Raw genomic sequence first — 27,844 nt, 5'->3', positions numbered from 1 at the left:
CTTCTTTAAATGAACTAAAATCCGTCCATTTTAAATATTTACTTTTTCTACTTATTATAATTTTCAATACAGTATTTACAATACTCTGTTAAATTAAATAATGATACAAATAAACTTCAAAGAAAAGGTATTTTTCTTTCAATTTATGTTTCGTATTTTCGCAGAGAGGTTCCACAAACTCGTGGCGGAGTGAGTCCTCTTCTCTTTCCGCGCCACTCTGGCTCCCATAGGGATTCCTTTTATTGGTCACATGACGAACTGGGAAAACCTCCTGACTCCCCGCTCCTCCTCCTCTCGCCCTGTCAGTCGACTGTTTTAGGGCTGTGTGTGTGTGTGTGTGTGTCTGTTAGCTAGCTGCTAGCCATCATCACCACAATAAACTGCAGAAACAGAAGACGGATATGGCGGATACAGCCAGGGACGCTCCACCGGAGCAGACCGACTTCCATGAGCTGGAGGACGGGGAGGAACTGTTCCCGGAGCCGGCCACAACACAGGAGGTGAGGAGGAGGTGATGAGGGGAGGCCGAAGGGGAGCTGTGGCAGGCAGGGCGTGATGCCTCCAGCTGACAACAGATGGAAACTTAGAGGAGGGGCAGCAGGCAGGCTGGACACCTTAAAATCGCTTAATTTTTGAATGAAGTTTGGCGTGTGTGGAGGCTTCTATTGCATACATCTTTGCACTGTCATCATTGAGAAAAACGGCTAAAAATGCGGGGTGTTGATACACCAAACGGTGGCCTTCTAAGCCACTGTTACAGGAGCCGATAAGGTCTATTTGGGCTGAGAAAAAGCGCAATGGAGGTGTGTTTGCTTGCAGTCAGGTGACAGTCACACAGGTGTAAATGATACATTCAAGGCGGATTGGGGAAAACGGAAAAACAATAGTTTAGCAGATTAAAGTTTCTTTGTTCTTTGTTTCTTTGTGTTTGTGAGTTGATTAAAGTCAGTGGTTAAAGTTTGAAATTATTATTTGTCAAAATTCTGTAAATATACTGGTGAAAGCAGCCCAGAAAATCCAGCAGGCAGATTATAGTTTTTTGACAAAGTGAAGGGACACCGAAGATACTCAAAACAAACAAAAGAAGAAGAAATATCAAGCTCAAAATGTTGAGTAATAATATGTAAAACGGCAGTTTTACTAATGCTGAACTAGTTTGTTGTATAGGGCTTGGCTTTGATAAGATTTAGATTGCATTAGTGGTCATTATTCCAGCCTTTTGTTTGATCAGTGGAATATCCAGAGAGTAATTACTGTCAAATATTTGTTGTCTGCAGCTTCTTAGACTTAAAGGTTGGATACAGTACTTTGTGACACATGACAGCAAGCTGAACATTTCTGTGTTTTGGTGTTGACTAGATTTGTTTGAAAACAGAATCATTTTTTTTTCTTATTAGTGTTAAAATGTTTGTTTTTAAAGGGAGCTCAACAAAGCTGCAGCACAAACATTCGTAATGGCATTAAAAGTATAGACTGTAAATGAAAGATGGCATCATGTGAGCCCTTGCCATTTTGAAGCCTCACTTTTTGCATTTTGGCCACAACCATGTCAGGTTTTTGGAGGCACAAGTGGACGTATTTGGATGAGAGGGTGACGTGCAAGATACCGGCTAACAGTATGAAGCTTGGTTAGCTTAAAGTATTTTTAAAAACAAACTGAAGCAAAAGCTTCCTGTGTGTGCCACACAGCAGACCATATTATGTTTCAGATAATTGCAAGAGGTCACCAGCATCAACTTGATCGGGAGGTCCAGTTCAGTTAGCTAAAGCTTCTTGTGTCAATGAAAGTGGCCGTGCCCTTATTAACTTCGTGATCACGGGAGGAAAAAAAGTTGGGTATTGACAAGCGCCAAGTGGTCCTTTGAGGAATTATAGATTTTTGCACCTCCTGTTCCCAGAGGTTGCTGCATGCATGAGAGAGCTTTTTTGTTCAGCTTTTACATTTGTTGATGTGTTCTTTATACCATCTTTGTCCTTTCTGACCATTTTTGACCAACCCGAATCACTGTGGTGCGTGTTTCAGCCTAAATAGAAACAGGCAGGTGCAGAAAAACGAATGAAGGAGCAATTTATATTCTCTTGTTCTATGATTAAGAGGTAAATAAAACAAATTACAAACCATGTTAAAGAATTTGCATATAGAAAAACAGGAGCTTTTCATAGTGTTGGAACCTCAAATCGGAGTTACCTCAAAGTTACCAGCCTGCAGCAGGAAAGTGCAAACACACACACACACACACACACACACACACACACACACACACACACACACACAGGTTCTCTTGAACAGGCCTCTTTTTGTCATGTCAGCACTCTGGTTTTTCTTCCCGGTGATGATTGCCTTTCTTGAGTGTCACAACAGCACTCTTCAGTGTGTGTGTGTGTGTGTGTGTGTGTGTGTGTGTGTGTGTGTGTGTGTGTGTGAGAGATGCACTTCTGCACTTCCCATCTTAGCAGCCTGGGTACAGTTTCATGGCCCACATGTTTCTTCAGAAGGACTAGTAAACTGACAGAGTGACCACTAACGTTTTAACTCCTCCTCTTTCCCGCTTTTGTTTTTGGTTTGCAGGAAGGTGAAGCATATTCTCTCTTGTGTGTTTCTGATCATAATCCACTATGTATTTCCTCCTATTATCATTTCCCCCTTCCTTAAACGACTGCGATCCAGTCTGACAGTTCTTCAGAAAACCCACCCCTGGTCACACTTGGTTTTAGTTTTAGAAAGATGTTGATTGAAACAATAATTTTCATGTTTTTGTGCTGCAGGTTTTGCTGTTCTGTTTTCTTGTAGTTTCTAGTAAATTGAGGCCCTTTAACGATTACATTTGAGTCATATTTTTTGTAAGTTTCGCATTTGATTTTGATTCAGGGTCCAGATCAGCGGTTAGTTTTGTTTTCATGAATTATCCATCAGTTTCCTGTGATTTTCCTCAAAGTTTGTTTAAAGCCTCACAGTTTTGTTGGAACTGTGCAAGTTTGAAACACTAGTTGTTGAATGGAAGCAGCTGCTCTGCTGTGTTTGTGTGCGTGCGGTGTTTCCTCTGACCCCTCTTTGCTTGCTGAATAAGGAGGGAGGAAGCTCCTCGTTATCATCACTCATTTCCTCCTCCTGCCTCCACACTCTCCTCTTTCTGTCCTCTCAGCTAAAAACTCTCCTTCGTTCGTTCTTCCCTTTTCTCTCTTTCTGGGAGTCCAGCTGAGTTCTGTTTGTACAGGTGTGGTTCATTCAGTATTTTACCACCACACTGACCAGAGAAAGCTCCATCTGCCACCCTAATAACCAGCCAATCAGAACAGCCCTCACAGAGACAGCTCGATGTTGTCGCCCACATTGGCATTTGATTAAACTACCAATCCAACTTTGTGGGGGGCCTGGAGCCTATCCCAGCCACCACCGGCCGAGAGGCGAGGTAGACCCTCGAGGGGGAGTCGAACTCTGGATCTTCTTGCTGTGAGGCAACAGTGAATCAGTTAAACCTAATTAATCGGAACCTTTTCTCTAGTCATGTCATCAGCGTGTTAGAGATCAGGCGTTAAACTTGGAAACCTGCACATAAAATAATCTCCACTCCTAAAGCAATAAAGTTGCGACACACTCTACACAAGTGATTCATAAACTGTCAACTGCTCTGTGCAGTTGACAGTTTATGCTGGGAAGGAGTGTGTTTAGGTCACTGAGAATCACTTTCTTCTTCCCTGAAAAAGCAACGGAAGTGTCAGAAGACTGCATATGAATATGTAGAGTCTGTAGTCAGGATTGTTGGTGTCTTCTTCTTGTCTGAACAATCACGTTTGAGCACGCTCTGGTTGCGTGCAGGTAAATGGTTCTTGAGTAGAACAATGATGACCACATAAAGAAATGACCGCCAGTCAGTTCATCACTGTGAGGAATAGAGCTTATTAATTTGACACTGCTATCAAATCAGTACTCAGTATTTGCAGAATCCAAGATATCAGATTCAGTGATGGTGTAGCCCATTTCTCTGAAGTCCTTGTGATGTCTGTAGTGAGGCATGAGTCATTTCTAATCTTTGAAGTCTCTTGTTTCTCTGGAGGAGGCAGCCTGTTCAGCCTTTGTTGGTGCTGCTGATCGATCAGTTTTACCTTCAGTGTTTGTGGAGCAGCTGGCCCAGGCAGGAAGTCCTGTGGTTCAGCAGGATGGATGACACACACACTGCTGGAACCTTTCTTTTTTCTCTTTTTTTTCTTTGCCTTGCTTCTTCTGTAGAATATGTTGAGTCTGCACAGCTTCTGTGCAGATGTGGCAGCTGCTCTCCTTCCACTTTTCTTCCGCGCTGGCAGGAAAGAACTTAAATTTGAGTCAGTCTGCTGTGATGTGAAAATGACACTCAGGCTCTGTGGAGTTCAGAAGTTTGCTGGAAGTGAAACAATGTGGAGTAAAGTGCAAACTCCAGCTTCAGTTTTAAGAGGAATTCAGTGGTTTCTGCTACACAGATGTAGGCTGTTGAAATTTCTGCTGTGCCTGCATTAGTCACCTTTTAACAGATACATATTAACCCATTAGAGCCCAGACCCATTTTTATTGTCAGGAAAACTTCGGGACAGTCAAAGTTGGAACTTTAACAGGAACTTTCCTCCATGTGTGAAGAGGCGATGACACACGTGTGACCCTGGGTTCTTATGAGTTAATATGAAGTCTGATTGTAGAAGCGGAGATTTAGAAGAAAACAGACAAAACAGTTTTGTTATGCTACTTCGAGACATTTTAAACTACTTTTTTTTTTTTTTTATTAAAGTCTTTGCAATACAGAAAGCTCTCCAGACTTGGATATTAATAAAGTATTTATTTAACTGAAATATCAATGATAGATTCTCAGTCTACCAAAATCAAAAGGTGATGAAAGGAAGCAAGGCATGAAATGGTAAATAATTCAAATCTCTGCACAATAAGATGTCATTGTGCACAGAATTAGTACATGATATAATTTATCATCAGGTCAAAGCTCCTTTGTTCCTTGTTGCACAAGATCTCACACTTTTTTGCATCTGTGTTAATGTGCAGTCCCAACCAGCCAGTTTAGCTGCTGAGGACATCAGCACCAACTCAAATGGACCCAAGCAAGACTCGCTCTTTGATGACGATCCAGAGGATCTGTTTGCAGGTAGGAATCCACAAACTCACTTTCACATTAAAATTAAACTCGAGTGACTACAAAGAGAAGGACAGAAATCTATGCAAAAAGGACCTCACCGTTCACCGTCTGTGACCTCAATAAAGTTGTTCCCGATGAGCTTTTGATGAGCTGGATTCCCGTCTTGCTGAATACAGAATGATATTCATTTAGTAAATTATGGTTCCATTAGAGTCAAAACAGATGAGTCATTGGAAGTATCACACAGAGTCTCAGTGACTTCCTGTTGTGTCTATGTGGTGTTATAGAAGCGACAGAGGAGGTTTCGTTGGACAGTCCAGAGAGAGACGTTCTGCTGTCCGATGGCCCATCGCCCGCCATCACCCCCATCACCCCTCCCACGTCCGTCATCACCCCTCGCATTGGCCACACCCACGACGACATGTTCACACACTCCTCATTTGATGAGGTAACGGCACTCAAAACTGGCTTTTAATACTCTGATAGCAGTTCCTCTAAAGTCTTTCTTAAACAAAGTGCTTGTGTATTTGTGTATTTTCAAATTGGAGCAAAAATTTAGTTCCTACATTTTATTTTAATTTAGATTAATTTCAGTCTCATGAGTTTGAGACTTTAAAAGAACAAAAACATCTGTGACATAATTTTATTCTATTCTTCTTCTTCTATTATTGTAACATATTTATATTCTATTTTCTTCTTCTTCTTATAAATTTGTTTATTTGTTCTAGAGCAAATGCATTTTCTGAAAGGCTCATTTTAATGCATTTTTTTATCATCAAATTATAAAGGCCCGCAGGTCGTTTAACTTCTTGAATGTTTCTTTGTTATCTCAACAAAGGATTTCCAAATTGTGTGTAATAACTACCAGATTTAATAACTGTTTTATGGCAAGAGGGAGGTATACTCTCAGTGGGTTGGTAGACTGTCAGAGGTTTAGCACAGATTTAAATTATTTTACTTTGACAAATTTAAATTGCATCTTTTTGGCATATCGAGATGACTATAAGTGCTGGAGAAATCCATATAAATATTGTGGTATGTGGTGTAGCGCCTGACTAGTTTCGCAGGTTAATGTGACACTGAATATGGTGTTCCTCAAGGAAGTATTCTCGGCCCTTTTCTCTTTTCATTGTATGTGTTCAGCAACATTATTACGTATAATATTGTCAGATATTTCTGCTGCTTGCATACGTAAACATAAAGAGAGGTCTTACATGTGGAATTAAAATACCAGAAAGACTGAGACTGAAGCAGCTGCTCTGTCTGAAAGCACAAGGTCCAGATCTGGTAACACTTTTAGACTCTGACCTGAATTTTATTAGACATTTTAATACGGTGACAAAAATGACTTCGAAACATGAGACAATTTTTAACTCCAGTGTTGCTGAAATGCTGACGCATACTTTTACAAGTGACTTAGGTTACTGCAGCTCACTTTGTACTTGACACCTTAAGAATGCTGACAGTTGGCGTTAATTCAAAATGCTGCTATACTTCGAACTCCAATTACTCGCTTATAAAGCCTTCAATGAAGTGGGAGCTTCCTTTGTCAGCAGTTGCCTTTCAGTTTATGTACCAACAATGCCTCTTTGATTATACTGCCTTACTCTTGAATTTAATGGCACTGAAGTGTGGAATGGCCTCCTTGTTGTATTGTAATTGCATTTTGAGCAGTATTAGAAGTTTGAATGGTGAGGATTTTAATGTTTTATTGTATTGTTATTTTCTTTATCTGTAAACCACTTGGGTTACTTTGCATGAAATGCGCTAAAAATTAAAATTGGAATCATTGTTTCAAAACTTACATTTATTGGTCAGCTTGCATTCCTTCTGTTTTGGAAGGTGTAGTACTTTTTTTCATCCTTTCTTAAAGAAAACATGCATTTATTTAGAAAAAGTATTTGGCAGAAAGTAAAGAAATCCCTGCTGAATGGGGAATTGTTCACACATATACTTCTGAGTGTTGAGTGGAGTCTAAAAAAATAAATCAGGAATGTTGTTTTGAAAAAGTCTCAGATTACACTTTATATCCTTAGATGTGATTCACATTTCTATTGTAATATTATCGGTTAGTAGCTAAAGGACATCAGTTGCTAAATATACAAAGTGCATTTTTTTTCCCTGTTGTCTTCATTAAATATTCATCTTGCTATTGTGCTGATGTCAGACACTAACACAATTTCCCTGGGGGAATAAAATTGGGAAACGTTTTGCTCCTATTTTCTGTAGATTGAAGAAGAGGAGGGCGGAGATTCTTTTGACATTCACATATCGGTGTCTGACCCAGAGAAAGTTGGTGAGTACATGGCTTCACATCATGACATATCCACGCAAAGACCTCCGAGATGCTTCCCAGAGCCAGAAATGCAACTGATTTTAGTGGCAGCATTACGAGACGGTTCTCTCACTCATTAAACCTACATTTCCCATCAGCCCCCTGTTAGTCTGCATTTCCTCTCCTCCGTTTCACATCAGCTTCTTCTGTTTTCATCAGCTTCCACCACAAATTGAGAGATGAAGAAAAATGCAGAGGAGACACCAACAGTCTGCTTAATCACAATCTTGGTCATCATGCAGGAAATTATTACACTAAGCATTAGCACTGGAGCTTTGCAGCCCTGCTAGAGCCCTGAACAAACTCTGTCATTAGTTATTCAACAGGCACAGTCCCTTTAAATAAATATAAAGGTCAAACAAGGAACATTTAAACAGTAAATTGCTGATGCTTGTCTATCACCGCAAGGAAACACATGAAACCAGTTTAACTAGTCTGGCATCTGATCAGTGTATTCCTGTTACATCAGTCAGATATTTGTCTTGGTGTATAATTACTTCTTTAAGAGTGACAGAATATGTGTGTGTGTGTGTGTGTGTGTGTGTTTCACTGGTTTGTGTAAATACTAGTGATGCAATTGAGTAATTAGAGTAATTATTTTAGTGTGAATCAGCTTTCTGTGTGTGTTCCAGGTGATGGGATGAATGCATATATGGCCTACAAAGTGACGACCAAGGTGAGTTTTTTATACAACATATTCATATAATGTTGATTTTTGTTTAACATTTATTTTTGTAATTTTATATTTCTAACATAAAGGTGGTATAGCAAGGGGGACTTATCATTCTCTTTTTAAACATTGCTTTAATGTTCAGTTATCTTTAGCTGGGAGAAAAACATTTTACTAATCAAAAAATCAAATTTTTTAGTTATATTTTTACAAAAAGTATTCATTAAATTAACTCTTCCTAAAAGCAGCGATGGCTGAAAGCTTTAGAGGCCTGCCAAACTTATATTTCAGATGTTGTTTTCTTCTACTCATAATTTATCGTTCTCTGTCTTTCCTTTTATGTCGCTCCTTCAGACCTCCATGTCCTTGTTTAAGCGAAATGAGTTTGCTGTAAAAAGGCGTTTCAGTGACTTTCTGGGTCTGCACAGTAAACTGGCCTCCAAGTACCTGCACATAGGCTACATCGTCCCCCCTGCACCGGAGAAAAGCATCGTAGGTGAGTAAATGCAGCGCGACATGCTGCACCTGCTCGACTCCTGGGCAGATTTCAGTATCTGCAAAAAAAATAAAAAAATCTCTTCATTAATTTCATTTTAACTGCAGTCTAAGACCTGCACAGATGAAGCAAATCAGTCATTAGTCACAGCACTGGGACGTGATACTCATCCCTCAGCCTCACTAAGAACAGAGCATTTGGGTCCTCCTCACCAACCATTTACAGTGAAGTCCACAAATGTTTGAAAAGTGTAACAATTTTAACTTATTATGTGAAAAGAAACCAATCTATGATTTATTGAATTTACCTTGAACCCCTGAAAATACAGAACTGTCTATGTATACGAATGTCTGAAATTCCAACCCCGTGACTTGAAGTTGAAGGTCTGCTCTTTAACCGCGTCTGGGTTGGTTCATTTCAAATCTATTTTGGCAATTTACAATTATGACGCTGTCCAAAGTGTCTATACTTAACAATGCTTTTCTGTCACACCTGTCAGAGGGTTTGTATCCAGATAATGTGGGCCGCCCAGAGTTAAACTGCACTGAGATAAAGCCCCAAATTAACTGTCAGGGAATGCCCTGTGAACTGCACCCTGAACCACTAGACACACAAATGTGTCTGTGCTCCCTGGAGCATGATTATCTGTATTAAAAATATCCTTAAATACATCTAGCTAGCCAACCATTTAATTTGGCAAAGGACAGTAGATCTGTATAATGAGCACATGAAAGAGCATGTGGTCCATAACACTGCTATTAATATATAAAGATATCACTTTAAATAAATAGTAATTTATTGTCATAATGTTATTAATATATAAAGTTTAATATGTATAATGTTTACAGGAAATTTCATGTATTAATGCAAAATATTCACTTACGTGGTTTTAATTTTTAATTAATACACAGAAAAACAATATTAATGTCAGAGAGGAAAAGACTACAAGCATGAGGAGGCTGTGAGAAAACTGACAACATATGCATGCATGTGTTCATGTAAATGTCCCGTCCTTAACCTGTTTGTTATTCAGGTATGTTAATGAGCTTCTCCTCTTGTGCAGGGATGACAAAGGTGAAGGTGGGGAAGGAGGACCAGTCATCCAACGAGTTTGTAGAGAAGAGAAGGTCGGCACTCGAGAGGTATGAAAGATTGTCCTCAGACATTTAACGTGAAAAATGAGTGTTTGTGTGTGATGAGTGACCTGCTAGCGAGCATTTTCTGGTTTATTATCTATAGAAATCAGATTACTGGGAAATATGAATCATCACAGCCCACATTTGCATTGTATCATCATCATGCGGTGATGGTGTAACGTTGGGAGCAGTTTTAGATCAATTATCTCTGATGCTCTCAAACACTAATGGAGGTCTAAAAATGCACATCAGCTGCTAAACGCTGTTTGTTTTCCTTTTTTTGTGTTTTTTTTAATGTGTTAGAAAGTCAAGAATATTTGAGGATAAATATAGATTAAATTATTAAACAACCTGACCTGACTTTTTTTCAGAACGTCATGCAGCGTGACTACCTGACAACGAATCCACATTTTTGCATAGATTTGGCCTCTTAAAGATATGCAGTCCTAAACCTTTGATCAGCCTGTTTCAGTTTAAGGGTTATTTTCAATAAATTGCGTGCTCAAAAAATGTTTTGTCACACTCCCGTTTCTTCTTGTTGCATGTTGGAGCTCTACTTGGAATCTTGTTACAACCCAACCATGCAAAATATGACTTTTTTCCATTATTCAAGTGGTCTTAAACATTTGATCGGGACTGTATCAGAAATATCAAGTTAATTCAATACATTTGCAACTTTTTTCGTGGATGCTTTTAGTCTCTTTCTGGATATTTTGTATTTGTGGTAGATGTGCTAAATTTTTATTCATATCAGAGTTATTGTTATGTGCAGCTGCACAGTTTGTTTTCTGTCATTGTTCACCCAGAATGATGATGAAATAGGTATTTAATTATAATCTGTGTGGTGTTTCAAAAGTCTAAAAATGTGATAGAAACAGAGCTACCTTAAACGGGGGATTACTGATAGACAAATAGAAAGAAAATGACTTGGAAATGTAAAAAAATAGAACTGAAGAGCTGTTGTATCAAACGTGGAATTCAGGCCTTTTTCACAGGAGACTTTTAATTTGCCTGAACCTGAATGCAGCTGCTAGTGTTTTCAGACTGTAAATAAATGATGGTTAAACCACAAATATTAGGTGCATCATTATCAAAACCTCCATCTTTGTGTTTGTGTCTGTGTTTGTGTGTGTTATGTTGAATGCTGAGCAGTAAGGTGGAGGGAGGACGGGTGGGGCGGGGCTGACATTCTGCTGCCATTTACTGATGCTGTTTGATTGACAGGAAGGTCAGCCAGTGACAGCTGATGGAGCTCAGAGCTGCTGCTCAGAACTCCACCCTGATGGACACACACACACACACACACACACACACACACACACACACACACACACACACACACACACACACACACACACACACACACACACAGTTAATAAGATCACATTAATAGAATTTTGTAAAGTTAAAAACAAGTATACGTTGTTTGAAAAACACTTTTTCCCCCTCCAAAAGCAAATGCTGTGCAAACACCAAACCAACAATGAATTGATTTGACATCTAGGCAGAAACTGGGAGAAGGTGGAGGGGTGTCTCCAGAATATAGAAATGTAAACTTTTGGAGGATTAAAGAGTCCGATAGCAGAATAGAAGCCATCGTCGATGTGCTGAAAATGTTAAATACCTCTCTTTGTGGAATAAATTTAGCTCATTAAATCATGCACTCGTGTTGCTTTCAGAGCCCAAAGATTAGCACCCTGTGAGGGCTGCTGCCCGTCTAGAGCTCACTGCGTTCTCAGGCAGTTACCTTTGCTAGTCTCACATGGGCTCAGTTGGACATGACATGGACTTTGTACTGTGGTGCCGAAAAAGTAAAGCCTGTTTCGCATTATTGGATCAGACATTTCTCAAGGTCAGGTGTGGCATCAGTTAATAAGAGAGTCGAGAAGTGTAACAAATAGATGAAAAGATGGTCTACATGAGAAACCAGAATGGGTGGCAGGCCCGTCTCAAGCTACCAGTAATGACAAGGACACTAGCAAAAAGCAAAAGTAGAGAAAATCCTGTCAGGAGGGATAAGAGTCTGTGCCCACCACCTGCAGAACCGTTCCCCTTATGGGGGGTTTTCTTGTTGCCTCTCCGGCACACCTGTTGTCACTATCATTTGCAACAAATGAGGGGCAGATTGATATCTCTTAAGTTTAACTGACTTTAAGTTTGCAGCCACACTTTAAAGATGACTAAAGAAGAGCCATAATTACTAAAATCATTTATTTTTCTCTGGCGGCTGCAGCTTCTCTCACACAACAGGGAAGATTCATTTCCCAGAACAAACCCACTCAGTGAGTTGGTGTACTGTGACATTGTTGAATAAAGCTCCGGAGACTGCTGAGGTGTTCATTCTTCATTTAAAATTTTCTTGCCTTTTCTTGCTGCTGTTGCTCTTCCTCTCTCGCCTGCTTTCTCCCTAAACATGCACCACTGTTCCCTGACATGAGTTTGTCACTGGTCTGATTGACTCCCTGCAGTTTGACGCTTTTCTTTTTAACTTGTTACCTTTTTAGGAACGGTGATTTGTAGTAAAAGTCTGATACTGTGACAACCCCGACTTATAATATAAATTTTAAGACAATATTCCAAAATCCAGACTGAAATGCAAACGTTGCAAGCTTGATGATCCTGCCAGTTCTTGACCTATAAGCTGCCCATGATTTAGAGTTGTAATATCAGGAGCATCATCAAATATAAGTATTTCACAGCAGTGGTCAGATCAGAAAATGTGTAAAACTCCAGTGGTCTGTTTTGGATTCATTGCATAAGGCAGTGCTTTACTTTAATTAGAGCTCCTTGAATGGCACGTATAAAAACAGAGCTGAGAATTGCAAAATAATGAGTTTAAACACCAGCCAGTCGTGTCAAAGAAGAAGCTGATTACTCAATGTCATCTGGGATGGCACCGGAAACTAAACTTAATAAAAAGAAAAGTTTATCTTCTGATTCTTCTTGTTTTCAGATATTTGATGAGAACGGTGAAGCATCCCATCCTGCTGAAGGATCCTGACGTTCTGCAATTCCTGGAGAGCTCGGAGGTAAATAAGAAAAATTACGCCTTTTGCTTGGAGATGTTGGACTCATCAGCGTCAGTCAGTGCAGGCAGGACTTCCGACAAACCTCAGCAAACTTGTTCATTATCATCACATCCCTGCGCTTCCACTTTTCCCTACTGAACTGATGTAGTTTTAACAGCAGCACTTCCTGCAGCCCAGTGTCTTTTGAATGTAGCGGTGGGCACCAGTCTGCATCATTATTTAGAAACTGCTTCAACGCTCCACTGCAGAAAATCAACACAACCTGCAAACCTGGAGTCAGACCTCTCTGTTCTATTTCTGGAGTTTAATTTTTACTTTAACGCTAAAAACTGAGTTAAAACTCTGAGCAGCACGTTCAGTTATAACATGCAGTTTGTTTGCGGTGAAACTTTTGAATCAGGTGAGCTGAAAAATCAATTTATTTCCCCACACAAGTGTTTGTCCATTTATTTTCCAGACAAACAAGAGATGGTATTTCATGCATTTAAAAACGGCGAGCACTTCCACACTAAACCTTAATTGAGAGAGAAAACCCTATGAGTAGCTGGAGCTGAGTATCGATATCCAGCGCTTAAGGATTTCTATGATGCATCACGCTAAAGCTGGAGACTGCAGAATAGTAAACATAGACTGTATAGAAAAGATGGTTTTAGCCACCATGATGTCACTAACTCGTTAATGAAGTCTCATTTTGAAGTCTTGATTTTAATTCAAGGTTATCTCACACTATTAGCCAGCTTGGTTACCAAGTTGTTTCCATGCACTGTGCAGGTGCATTACACAGACACAGATGTCTGCTAATTAGTGCCAAGTACATAATAGAATACTTTCACATTAGCAGCACAAACACTGTACAGAGGTTCAGTTCACTCTCATTGGCTGAAGTCTAGTGGATTGCTAGCTACGCAGTTGATACAGATTTGATATTCAAACAGGCCTTAATAAAATTTAAAGGCATACCTTTTAAAGCTGTCACAAATGAAGTAAAAGGGAGCAGCCACAGCTTTATAAAGACTAAAACCAAAAGATGTGCCAGACTGTGAAGCTTCTCAGTTGCTTTTGAATCCAGTCTCAAGTGACGATTAGAGGAATGAGCTGAATGATTTCACTGTTAGAATCTGGGCATCGCCCCCTGCAGGACATTAAAAACAGTGCAAGTTATACAGGCAATGACAGCTGCCTATTTGTTCTTTTTTTTTTTTTCACTGACACTGGATTATCCACTAAAATCTCTTAACACAACTGGCCACTCCCCTACCTTTGCTGTGTGCTCATACACCTCGTAGAACAGAGTTAAGTGTATAAGAAGTGGTTGATAAAGATGAACCAACAGGAACAATGAAATAAATAAACTAGAAATAGATTCAGCTAAATGTGTCAAATTAGCTGACATGTTATATCTGTCTGGACTGCTGTTGCATCTACAGTAGTACCAGCAACAACTGCTAATGAGCCTCACATCCATAAGAGACTATCTAATTTTACACTGCAGGGAAACTAAGATGTCCTAACCCAACAACTGCTGTACCAATCTGATTTGAAAAACTCTTTCAGCATCAATAATCAAACAAATTAAAACGTGCATAATTTGGATGCATATGGTATTATTTATATAGTTTCATTTGTTATAATTGATATATTTTTTGCATATTTAACTGGGCCATCTGCACTGTTTCGACCGATCATGGTGGGCCGCCTTGTTATTGAGCCACCACAATTTGCCTAACAAGTTCCCCATAAAGGTTGTTTATCTGAATGTCCATAGGCCTGCTAGAAGCAGAGCTACAGGATGACCATAGTTGAAAGATCAGGGTACTATTTTGATTCAGCCTGTGAGAACTAATGGCATCTATGTAAATGTCATCTTTCTTTAATCATACCTGAAGGTAGATTGCCCTAACAGAGCAAAAAACAAATAAAACCCTTTTAAAAAAGGCAAAAAACAGGTCCTCACTTTTCCAATCTCTTCACTTCTTTTTCCCAACCAGTGGCAAAATGTCCCGACCAGGTCAAAGCCCAGAGCCGCTGCTGTGAACCGAGCTTTCCAAAAACTGCCTCGGGGCTTAACAGCCTGCGGCGTTTTCTGTTTCCTTGTTTTATTGTCCACTCCGACTAAATCCTCTGCAACATCGGATTCAAACTATCCTACCCCCGCCCCGCTCCCTCCTCTCCTCCCCTTCTACCCACCTGACTGTTGGTGGGATTGTGTTGTGATACAGCTGCAGTCGTTGGGTCCAGAATAAATGGCTTTGTGTCACAGATTTAACAGGTGAATTGCTCGGACGCTTGACCGAGCGTGTCGGTCCGTCTGGCCCGCTTAATGAAACACAACCAGAGGAGGGAGAGGTGGAGGGAGGGGGTGAATGGCACCGAGCTGCAATTGAAAGCTATTTTCACCTCCCACCTCAACTCATTTACCCTCGTCCCCCCCTTAACTGAGGGCCCCGGGGACGCCGCCGTCCTCCGGCTGCTGCCGCTCCTGCTAAATGAGATTGGAGTGGGGGGGGGAGTAAACCGTCACAGGAAAACCCTGTATGTCTGGAAAAAGTAAACTTTTCCAGAATGAAGAAAAATGAGGCTGTTTTCAAATGGGTGTCCCAGCTTTTTCATTCTGATGCAAAGGATTCTGTGATGGTTTTTGTAGCCGTAAAAGACGATCAGCACATAAAGAAGCTGCATTAAACCTGTTTGTAGCTAAAATGCGGTAGACAAGACAATCAGAGAAGAAAGGAGAAAAGACCACAGATGTTTGGAGACGGAACCGGAACGAGAAACAATAGGAAGTGAAAAGTAGCAGGGGAAAAAACTCAAGGAACAAAGTGATCAGGAAGGTGGAAACAATCAAAATCAAAGAGACGGCTATTAAACGCAACACATGCAGTAAGGATGAGACGAACGGAAAGCAGGAATAAGCTGAAATGTATGAAGAAATGAGCCAAATAAATATAAAGGTAATGAGAACCTGAGCTTGCTTGTTTGTTTGTTTGTTTGTTGTGTAGTTGCCGCGGGCTGTAAGCACTCAAGCTCTGAGCAGCGCCGGACTTCTGCGAATGGTCAACAAGGCGGCAGATGCAGTCAACAAGATGACCATCAAGATGAACGAGTCCGATGCTGTGAGTGACGAATAGAGAGGAAGGGGCAAAGGAGGAAAGGAGGAGGGATGAATAGAGAGACTGAAGGGTGTACAGAAAGATGGGAGAATATAAGGAAGACAGAAAAGAGAGGAAAAAGATAATGAAGGAGGGAAAGAAGAAACTGGACTGGGGGAATAAGGACTAATAAAGAGTGTGGAGAGGTACTACTGAAAATGAGGAATGAAAAAAGATTAAGAAGGGTGAAATGAGAAGGAGGGAAGATGGGATGGAAACAAGAAAATAAGGAAGACCAGAATGGGAAGTGATAATAAAAGAAATGCATTTTAAAATATAAGGTGTGAGGTAGAAATGAATAGGGAAAAGATGGAGGAGGGAGAAAGAAGGAAGTATAAACAGATGGTAGTGAGCCAGTAACTTAAGGAGGGACAGGAAGGACAAAAAGACAGAAGATTGAGAAAAATAAAGGAAGGAAACGCAAAAGAAATCTGGAAGTGGGGCGGAGCTGGGGGAAGGAAAGAATGAATGTAAAGCAAAGCAGGAAAATTAAATAAGGAAGGAAAGAAACAGCTGGATGAGCAAAGAATTGGAAATGGAGGCGGAAGTGAAAGTGACAAGAAAAGGGAAATAAAATAGGAAAGATAACAGTAAGGAATGAAAATCAGATGGGAACACTGGATAAATGAAGACTGTTTTAATGGCTGGGTGTGTCTGTGTTTGTGTCAGTGGTTTGAGGAGAAGCAGCAGCATTTTGAGAATCTGGACGTTCAGTTGAGGAAACTTCACACCAGCGTGGAGTCTCTGGTCTGTCACAGGAAAGGTACGCTTAGTGTTTACCAAAACAAATGTGTTCTCTTTGACACTGTCTTCTTTGTTCTCCGTATGTAATCTTATCCTGAGTCTATCAGAAGACAGAGGCTGAAAACTGTATTAAGCCCAACAAAAGAAAACACCTGAAAGTTTTTAACATAGAAGTTGAAAATAAAAGTTCTGATAAAATGTCCGAACTCTTCCTCTGCTTGTGAGTAGAGACCCTGTAAAGTGGCTGACTCTTAAAGTCCTCCTCTCGCTCCCCTCCAGAGCTATCCGTGAACACGGCGCAGTTTGCCAAGTCGGCGGCCATGTTGGGGAACAGCGAGGACCACACAGCTCTGTCTCGGGCTCTGTCCCAGCTGGCTGAGGTGGAGGAGAAGATCGATCAGCTGCACCAGGACCAGGCCAACGCTGACTTCTACCTTTTCTCCGAGCTGCTGGGTGACTACGTCCGCCTGCTCACCGCCGTGAAGGTACCACTCACGACTGCTGAAGGTTCCCACTACAAACGAATGAGAGGTTAATCAGGACGTGCTGGAGCTAAGAAGCATAGAACTACATCTGAGCTACATCTGAGCGACCAGATGTAGCTCAAGACTGTATGTCTGATAAATGGAGGATAAAACGATAGAAAGTGACATTTTTTTTGTTTGTTTTTTAGCTTATTTTCTTCAATAAGATTTTCATTTTTTCATCGTTACAAATAAGAATGTGTTCTTAATGACCTGGCTACATAAAGGTTACATCACTGCGCCATCTTGTGGTACAAATGGGTTTTAGACTAATTCACATTACAGACTTGTTGGTCACAGCAGTTGTTTCTTCATGTTCTTTTGAGAGCTTTTGTTAATTTTTGATGGTTTTAAGAACAGAAATTACAATAAGTGTGTGTGTGTGTTTGCTCAGGGTGTGTTTGATCACCGTATGAAGACGTGGCAGAAGTGGCAGGACAGTCAGATGTTGCTGCAGAAGAAACGGGAAGCTGAAGCCAAACTGCAGTTCACCAACAAACCAGACAAACTGCAGCAGGCCAAAGACGAGATCAAAGAGGTAAGACGGTCGTTTCGTGAAACATCATCACCAAAAATAACATTTACTATGATAGAAATGACAAAATATCCCATTAGAACACATGGGATCATCCCATTTTTGATATTTTTGCTCATCTGGTCATCAAAACTGTTGCTTTTGTTTTTTGTTTTTGTTTTTTTTGATGCAATGATTTTCAGACTTTTTGCTCATCACAAATGGGAATTCAGAGTTTGAAAGCACACCCACACCGTGTCATCTGACATCTTTGTTTTGCCACACAAAGGCACTTTTTACAGCCCAACAATTTGTGCATTAATGTCACAACTCTACTTTACATATTAGAACTTTCAGCAAATAATCTGAATTTGGTTATAATATTAAAAAAGTAAGACATTTCATTGTGTTTGGGGGGTTAAAGAAGCACCATCCACCTGTTGCAGACTGTGTTTTGGGGAATCTTACAATTTATGCAATTTATGTGGCTTTTTTATTTCTTTTAAATCAACCCGTTTTGTTCACTTTTTTTTTTTTCTGTCACTTTTCCAAACGCTTAATCGCCGTCCAGCTGTTGGTCTTGCTGCTTTTGGTTCAGACGCAGCACGCACTCGAAGCCAAATTTCAGAGGAAATGCTTGATTTCCAAATTCCTCTGTCTTACCTGGCACCACCTTATCATTAGCCAGCTTCTCCCAAAAGATAATACACCTGGTCCTGAAGCTATAAGACTGACAGCTTTTATGATGCTGTTAGCTCTATTTTCTGTAGTTGGTGAGCTGCCTGCACAGGAGCGTCGTTTTAACATCCTCGCTGTCAGTCAAGGCCTCTGATGCGTCACCCTCTGATAATTCCGTCTAGTTTCCAAAATGAAAACACGGCACACATAATTTTTTAAAATTTTATTTATATTGCTCGCTTTTTTTTTCTCTCTGATCTCAAATTGCCATCTTTATTCCACCTGGACCAAATTCCCGTCTAATTACTTTCTAAGGTTGGGTTTTTACTCTGAAACCCTTCCGAGTATGATAAAAACATATGGTGTCGTTCAGGAGCGACTCTCCTCTCTCTGTGGTTTTGTTTCTGATGGGATGCCCGGTCAGGTCGAATAAATGCACCTTCACGGTTCATTCATGTGAAAATATTTTGTTCTTTTCGTCCGCAGACTTCACTTGAACTCGGTACGACAAACAAGAGCAGAAGAGAACAGAAAAGTACTTTATTAGAGCGTCTGTTGAAGCTGTCACCACACAAATTCATCCTCCGTGCTGTCTGTCAGGATTCAGCTCACACACACACACAAACAGAGATGGTCCGGGGGGGGTCTGCGCATTAGAGCCGAGCAGCTGTCAGATGGGGGGTTTTGGGTGGAGAAAGGGGGGAGTTTTTTGGGTGAGGTGGGGGAGGCTGTCAGAAGCTGCAGACGAGGACAGATCGCAGTAGAGTTACAACCAACATTTATTTGGAGCCGACGAGAGTTTTGCCGCCTGTCAGGAGTCGGGTTTTGGTTCACGCTTTGACAACAGCCAACAGAAAACACACACGAGCTTTTTCTAAAGTCCAGAAAAAGAGTTTTACAGCACGCTGCTGCTGCTGAACCGCTGCTGCTCAACCACCGCTGCACACATCATGTTAAATGTTGACTGCGCTTTTTTTTTTAAATGGTAAATGTTGTTTTGGGTTTTTTTTTTTAAGTTTCTATTAGTTTTTGGTCATTTGTGTGTTTTTCTGTGCCCGTGCTTGCAGCATTAGTGATGTGGAAGAAACATTTCTGAAAGATCACATAAGGAAGGAAGTTGACTGTGGAGCTTAATGGGTCTCTACTTTACTGCCATCCGTTAAAAACAACAGCTGTCGTGAACAGTCAGCACAAAGTGAATCATATTGGGTTTTTTTAATATAATGTCAGAGTGAAAGGAAGTTGTTTTTTAAAGCTATGACGGAGCTGAACCTCCATATTCCAGATCAAGATGAATAATCACACAAAAAGAAATGCAGTATATCAGAGGTTATGGTTTAATAGCTCATGACTGGGTCTTTATATCCATAACTGAATGCTGTTTGACCTAAACAGAGTCTGACAAAAGTTGCCCCCATGTGTGTGATTTTTGACCTAGATTTCTTACTGCACTTCTACTTCCTCTCACTTTTTTTTTTTTTTATATTCCACTTGGCTTCTTTATTCTAACACACAGAATTAACTTCACACCTGAATGTCATCATAAGTTTAAGTTTGCCTTTAAACAGCTTTGCCTGGAAAAAGGATGCACAGTGGATGTAGCAATAAAAGCTTTCTTGTACATTTATGGCCACATTAACAGTGTGCTATGATACAGGAGTCTATTTAATGTCGGTATGACTCAGTAGATGAAAATCAACTATGAAAATTATGTATAATTGGTGTTATTTTGGGCTGTAGTTTCCTCTGTCACAGAGATGTGGACTAGTCTTTGGTGAACAGTCAGATTTTTAACCCGCACTGCCCCCTGTGGGCAACACACTGAAATAACTATCAGAGTCTGTGAATCAGGAGTCTGTTGAGACACTGAGTTTTTTCCTAAAATAATCTAAATAATCTTTTTTTTTTTTGTGCCAACACATTTTTTCCCCCACACTCAATTATTATTTTATAACACAAATGATCATTTCTGAGTCATTTTATTCCCATTTTTTAAAAAAAGCTTTTATTCTTTCTAATTAATTTGTCTTTTTTTTTTAAAGAGTTGCATGAATGGTTTGATCATTTTTATGCTTAACAACATTTGATCCTTATTATTTAAAGGTAAAGAAAAAAAGAGCACGAAGGAAAATTTTTGGGACACACAATTACTATTAATTAACCCCAAATAATTAATTAGTTCATTTCCAAATTAACAGGATATTTTAACAGACTTTTAAATTTTTCGATTAAGGGCTTTCTTCAGTTTAGGAAACTTGCCGTTGTTTCATAAGAAACAAGTCTTCCTCCTGTGTGATGTTTAACACATTCCAGCTAAAACAAAATTATATTATATATAGATTCATTTTTTTTGGTGGTGATTTCCTTTCTTCACTAGATGAGATCAGAAGGTTCGTATTTAGAAACCATTCTCGGTGAAAGACGCTCACTCTTCATCTTTTCCAGCCGTGGTACGACAGCCTTTTAAGGAACTCACTTGTTCTGCTTGTGTTTGCACTACAGGGTCCAGAGGGACTTGGGTCTAAATTAAGTTCTGTAGGATGGTTTTACTCTTTTAAAAATGCCCCTTCTGAGGTTGTGGTGCTTACTGATTGTTTTGTTTTTCCCCAGTTTTATATCAGATTATTTTTGGTTTGTTTTTTTGAGTAACTACAGTTAAGGAATAAAGTAACCAGATTACATAAATAGTGGAGACAAAATCGTTCCTCCCTGTACTCTCATGTCTATACCTGTCTGCAGACATCTTCACCAAGTCCATCTACACAAACCCATGTACATTAAAGATGATATGCATTTAATTTAACACTTATTTTTCTTGTAAAACAGAGAAAAATAGGAAGGAAACCATTCCTCCCAACAACTTAAAATCCCAGACTTCATCTTTATTTCTACGAACGTGTTATTTATATATAGAGAGATATCTTTTATACTAATTTAGTTTGCATACAAAAATAATTAGGATGGGCCTTTTCAAGAGGATTTGGCTACCTATTCAGCACAAAAACTTTCTAGATGGAGAGGCTACATGTTTTTCTTATTTTCTGAGACATATATGCTGTTACAGTGGTGCATGCTCAAGTTTCAAATGAGGTCAGTATATGTGCAAAATCCCTGCGAGCCAAAAGCTCAGGCTTCAGACCGCTCTAATCTGTCTTGGCTCTTAATGGTGTCAGTGAGCGCAGATATCCCATATACGGTCATCTCGGGCACAAAGAGCCCTCACCAACCTGCTGTTCAGACCTTTGGTTTGTTTGGGGCAGTCGTTCAAAAGTTGGTTTAAAGGAAGGGTGTCCTTAAAGGGGAGGGCCCAAAACTTGTTTCAGATAGTTAGCGGGTACACTGGAACACAATGCACCCCCCAAGATGAAGATTATTTTAAACTATGAGTCATGAAAAGCTAATCTGGAAGAAGCCAAAAATGTCTTCAGGAAATTTTAAACCTTTTTGTCATCATGTTTGCTTTGATGTCATTTTGGCCATTTGCCTGCTGGAGCAGTACAACAAAAACTGGCAAAAAAGACATCACAGGTATTCAAAGCATTTAAAAGAAAAACATTTAGGCTGTTAGTGAATGTCTGGTGGATGGACAATCAAGCTGTTTTGTATTAGATTAGAAATATTTTATACACTGATTACATTTTTAAAATTACGTGTTAATTAGTGAACTTTTTGCTCCTCCTTCCAGTCTTTATGCTAAGTTAGGCTAACATCACTCCATAGTGAACACACAGATTTGTGTTTTAGAGCCATCTGAATATTTCAGTCCATAAAATACTTCAGATTTTCCAGTGAATGTGTCACATTAGATAAAATCACGAGCGAGACGTATGAAAATACAGTAACATGATCAAAGTGTTGAATTAAATCTGCAACTATCTAACTAGACATAAGCTGATAAATTATGTAAAGACATGCTCAGCATTTTTATTTTGTGTTGGAGGATTTCCTTTCCTTTCAGTGCCTGCATTTCTCCTCGGTGTTTTTGCTCATGTCTCTGGATCTTCCTCTATGATTTTGGAAGCTCTGAGCATTTTTTTTCCCTGCCTCTTAACTTTTGTTGCATTTTTCCTGCCATGCCTTCCTGCAACCAGGAGATTGAGGAGGTAGGACCTGCCCTGTCTGTCTGTCCATCCATCTCTGTGTTCACCTGCCCGACCGCCTGCTTCACACCTTTGAGTTGCTTCTCTTTGCTGTTTAGTTCTCATATTTATCAGTATTCATTTGTGGCATATTGTCATGTTACCCTTTTTTTTTCTGTTTTGCTGTTATGGCCCGTCACATGAATCAGACCGTCAATCTGAAGAGTTTTCTTACAGCCATCAGGTTTTGAACCAGTTTAAAGTTTCTCTCTTTGGGACCAAATGTTGACTCAAAACTTTCAGTGAATGGACAAACTCTTTCATGTGACATCGAGTAGTCTAGTGATACCCAACCAGACACGCTTGTACCACAGATCAGGTTCGCTTTGGCGATTTGAGCCATCTGCAGCTATTGAGACTGAGAATGCCCAACTTAAGTGTGGATTAAATGTTAAGCATACAGGAAAAAATGGTAGCTAAATCAAATAAAAAGCCAAACTTACCTTATTAATTGCTCAAATAAACAATGCTAGCTGGGACAAAGTGCCTTATTTATATGAAAGCAAGCTATGAAGTACAGACTGACTGTTCAGTTGTCTGAAAAATATCATCGAAATCTGGCTTTTATATAATTAGTGGTGTTAGTATTCGGTTTCAATTGAATTAAATGAGAATATTTGCGACCTTATCAAAGGGGTACATCCGGCAGGAAGGTTGGGAATCGCTGATCTAATCAAAGTCTTTATAAGCATCCTCATAGCTTACATCATAGTTTGTTTTCTTGTTTAGTTTAGTTTTTTTTTTTTTTTTTATCCATGACCACATAACACATAATAATTTAGTTAGGTTTCATTGTTGTTTTATCCTTTTTAAAGACTTACTGAACTACAACTGTCTGTTAATTAAATATTAGTAACCTTAATAAAAAAAACATGTAAAGTATAAAAGTCAGCTCTGCTGAGTCAGTTCTTAACTGGGAAATGTGATTTAGGTCTAAGTTCTTTACGAAAACAAATAAAATGCTAAAGTCGTCTTTATGAGCACCGGATCAAAGATCAGGATGAAAAATAAAAGTATGACATTAATTTGTTTCCTGTATTAGCTTAAAAACATATTAAAAATATATATTTTCACAGTCAGTCGTTCATTTAAACATTATTTTGTGTTCTTAATTCTTTTTTTTTTTTTTTTTTTTTTTTTTTTTAACACAAAGGAAACTAGTTTGTATACAACACTTTAGGTTATGTACGACTAAATAGTTCTTCCTGTTATATTTAGGGCGCAGAAATGTTGGCATGAAAAATATCGTGTAGATGAACCTGTTACTGACATAATCAGTGTTCAGGTATTTGCAATGTGTCAAATATGCTCACAACATTTCCTGTGATAGATCCCATTCTAAATCATAGATCCCATTCTAAATCATAGATCCCATTCCAAATCAAGTCCCAGTTGGATTTACTTCAGAACATTGTTTCTGTTCCAGCTTTTCCAGCAGGAGTTTTAATAGACAAAGTGGGCATTTTCAAATTTCATGCTTAAGATACATACAAGTTACAGGTGCACATAAGTCAAATCTGAATTTGTTTTGGTTAAAATATGTCTTTGTAAACTTCAAACTATCAGTAACAACATCAGTAATTACTGGTTGGTATTGTCATATTGTTTTTTTTCTTATTTAAACTGGCATGTGAAATCAGTCATCTAGAACAATCCTAATTATGATGCAGTTTAAAGCTGCACTTTGGCAGAAAGGCATTAAACACTTGATAATAACCAGCAATGTTTCTAAAATATGACAATGAAATTTAGAATTACAGAAATATTCTAAATGTAGTTTTCCCTTTTCCTTTTTTTTGTATGTATGTGTGTTTCAGCTGGAAGGGAAGGTCCAGCAGGGCGAGAGAGATTTTGAGCAGATTTCCAAAACCATCCGCAAAGAAGTCAGCAGGTTTGAGGTGCGTGGGTGAATGTGAATATGAATCGGTGAACTGTTAAATGATGAAATGAGGTGGGCAAATAAATATACTTTTTATGTCATTTTCTAACAGAAAGAGAGAGTGAAGGACTTTAAAACAATCATTATCAAATACCTGGAGTCTCTGGTTCAGACACAACAGCAGGTAAACAAAACTGTTAGTGACATTTTTCATCATAACTAAAATACTCTCGAAACGCTCTTTTAAATATAAACTTTAAATTTAAAAAAAAACTTTTGTGTTAAACTTTGTAAATATCATTTATTGATATGAAAATTAAAAAATGTTTAATTTTCATTTGAGCCAGATACATATTTTTTGTGTAAAAACTGTCTGAAAATTGCACTTTTTCATAAAAGGTAATTATATATTTAGAATATAAGATAAAATAAATTGCATATCTGAGTACTGAGGACTGATGTCAACCTATAAATTTTGGTGCCTTTTATTTGACAAAGAAAGATTAAAAACACGGATTCTAATTTAGAATATAAATAGTTATATGCTTTATACAAATATTTAGCACTTGTCTCCATTTTAATTGTTATTTTGGGAACAGTTATGCAGTTAAAAGTAAGAAAATTACAACCCAAAAACCAAAACCAAAACAACAAATCTGGCACCTACAGGCTTCCATATAGTGTGGATGGAACGAACAAAACACGTTTTCCATAAAAATGAAAGAAAATGCCTTGTGTTTGTGTTTGTCTCCTAACTGAATATTTCTTCACTTTTTTTCCTCTTTCAGCTGATAAAATACTGGGAGGCTTTCTTACCTGAAGCCAAGGCAATCTCATAGAATCCGATCTACTCACAGACAGTCCTGACTGGCTCTGGTCAAACTACACTACCCATAATGCACATGTCCTCCTGGGTCCTTCCTGCTCCTCCTTATTAAGCTCAGAGTAAAGAAGAGAAGTGAGGCAGCAAATCAGCTGAAATCTGATAAAGTTCACAGTGTTTAACTCCTGCCCCCCCCCCCCCAACCCCACCCCCCGCTGTGCTGCGTTCATGTCACGACTGAGGCTTTGGAACATTTAGAATAATACCTTAGGAATGCTGATACACCAAAACTGATTTCTGAGTTCCCTTATTCATTTTTATGAAGTCTAAATCTGCAGGGAGCGATTCTTTGGGTTGGAAAGTCGTATTTTCGTAAAAATGTGAACGCAGCACGGGTTATGGCCCTGGTGAATTTTCTTTTCTTTTTCTTTTTCTTTAAATATTCTGGTTGATTTTGTTTCTTTCCTCGTTGTGCATGAGGAAAAAGGTGATTGCAGAAAGCTATTTAAGGGCTTTTTACACAATAATGATCAATATTCAAACTTTTAACTAAAGAAAGTTTTTTTTTTTTTTTGTTTTTTTTTTTTTCTCCATAAGCTTAGCATTTGAAGGCATGTTTCCACCTTAAAAATGTGGAACGTAATTCACATATATTTGAGATTTGAACTGATAAAACAAGATATTCCCATAAATAAATAAATAAAAAATAAATTGGTAATTTTGAAAAAAGGAATTCATAAGAACAGTTTCTTTGAAGAAAGCGTTTTGATCCTCTCAACCGAAATATTGTGTCTTTAGTTAAATGAAGATATTTACTTTTCATTTCTTTTCTGGTTTTCTGCTACCCACGAGTGCTGGCAGTTAAGGATGTTAGGATTTCTGCACCTCCAACTTTAATCTGCCATTCCCAGTGACCTGTGGGGAAAAACAAACAGGACCCCTATGCCCAGCTTACTTTATCGCCAGTTAAATTTCATCCAGTTTAAGTCACCAGTTTATTTTACTGAAGGAAGTTTTTACCTATTTTTTTTTTAAACAGTTCAAACTGCTGAGTCAGAATATGCGCTTTTATTTTGAAGTTTGGATCATGTGCTGTGAAACCAATCCAGAGTACGTGATCAAGGACGACCGGACTGCATCGTGTTTGTGTATTGTGTCTTGTTACCTCCTGCCACCTGTTCTTTCACTTCCTCTCATTCCTTTCAGAACAAGAGCCTGTGTTTTTGTTGCTGTATGATCGTAAGTGAAGGCAACATTTTCTGTTTCTGTCCTCTCTGAGCCAACAAGAGCAGAGAAGGAAGACTCTCACATGCCGGTTTGGTTCATTGCTGTTCTCGAGAAATTATGGATGGAAGTTTCTGAACAAAAACTTTTAGACAGTTTTTTGGGCAGTTAGTTTGAAACCCTTTTGAATATGAATAGAACTTAATACGCTTCAGTGGACACTGTGACATAAAAAAAAACATTTTCTTCTTTTAATATTTTCCCACCTTTAAATGACAAATTTACCAAATTTCTTGGCCAAAATATAAGTCAAAATTTCAGATTATCTGAAAATTTCAACTTACTAAGTCAAACTTCTGAGAAAATTAGTTTTCTTTTGCTTCTCCCAATTCTAATGTGAATCTACAAGAGCTGCAATATCGAATGAAACATTAGTAGCCATAAAAAAATGTGAATGTTGATTTTCTTACGACTTGAAATCATTATACGAATAAACGATAATGCGAGAATGCCCCTCTGTGGCAGATTTTCTCCATCTCTGTGAAATCATGCTTAATATACGCTTAATTAGTACCTTATGAAGCTTCAGTGTGAACTGGGCCTTGGTGTCTTTCTTCCTGCTGCTCATGTTCAGCGCGGAGAGGAGACTTTAAGGTTTTGAGTTTTAAATTTAACAAGAACTGATTAAATCAATCAGAAACTGCTTGTTAGTATTTCTGAGTTTTGGAAGCTTGTGGTGTTCCAAGCTCTTCATTACAGATGAAGGATTTCCTTTAGGGAATGATAATAAATCTGGAGTTCGGAGCGTCTGAGTAGTTTCAGGCCTGGTGGAGGTGAGACTTTGTCAGCTGACTGAGTAGGTGTCCGTCCAGAGATCAGCCTCAGACTGTGAGATTTATTTTTTACTCTTTGTTAATTAAGGTGACGTCTTAAAAATCCTGCAGAATATGACCTTGATTTTATTTTTTGTTGAATTCAAAGAACACTTTGCTATCCAACGTCTGTCATAAAATCTACAAATCAGATATTTTAGCTTATTTGATACAAGCAGAACGTAAAACTGGAATTACTTTTGATTTTGACTTTTCTTTTGGTGCTCAGCCCACATTACTCCTCAGTCTTAAATTCTACAAAACTATGTTGATTGTTGTGTTTTTGTTCATGTTTTGTTCCTCGTTTCCTGCCACCAAATGATGTGCAATGGTTGAGAACTTTTATTTGATTTTAGTTTTAGTTTTAGTTTTTTGTTTTTTGTTTTTCACTGATGATGAAATGCTTTATCTGCTGAGATTTTTTTTTTTTTTTTAAAGCCATTTTGGTTTTGATGTGACATTCCTGAAGTGTGACAGAGCAGACGTTTGAGTACAATAAAGGAATGTATCTCATCCAT

General features: G+C 38.8%; 1 protein-coding gene across 2 annotated transcripts; it reads left to right on the top strand.

The window, feature by feature from the left end:
* The first annotated feature begins 268 nt into the window (after positions 1-268).
* snx2 (sorting nexin 2) lies at positions 269-27,844 on the top strand. 2 transcript variants are annotated; one of them, XM_040050617.1, is made up of 16 exons: positions 269-500; positions 5,024-5,123; positions 5,402-5,562; positions 7,344-7,410; positions 8,082-8,125; positions 8,474-8,615; positions 9,679-9,757; positions 12,705-12,780; positions 15,780-15,893; positions 16,599-16,692; positions 16,953-17,158; positions 17,592-17,735; positions 22,481-22,492; positions 24,346-24,426; positions 24,520-24,591; positions 25,196-27,844. In XM_040050617.1, exons 1-16 carry the CDS (start codon positions 402-404, stop codon positions 25,244-25,246), a joined length of 1,542 nt encoding a protein of 513 aa, XP_039906551.1. In that variant the 5' UTR covers positions 269-401; the 3' UTR covers positions 25,247-27,844. The 2 variants fall into 2 exon arrangements, with proteins under 2 accessions (XP_039906551.1, XP_039906552.1); XM_040050618.1 differs by lacking the exon at positions 22,481-22,492 and having other exon boundaries at positions 270-500.

This window comes from Simochromis diagramma, unplaced genomic scaffold, assembly GCF_900408965.1.
Source record: "Simochromis diagramma unplaced genomic scaffold, fSimDia1.1 OVJJ01000131.1, whole genome shotgun sequence".
Lineage (NCBI taxonomy): Eukaryota > Metazoa > Chordata > Actinopteri > Cichliformes > Cichlidae > Simochromis > Simochromis diagramma.
The sequence above is the reverse complement of the archived record's forward strand: the minus strand, read 5'-3'. Positions and strand labels throughout refer to the sequence as shown.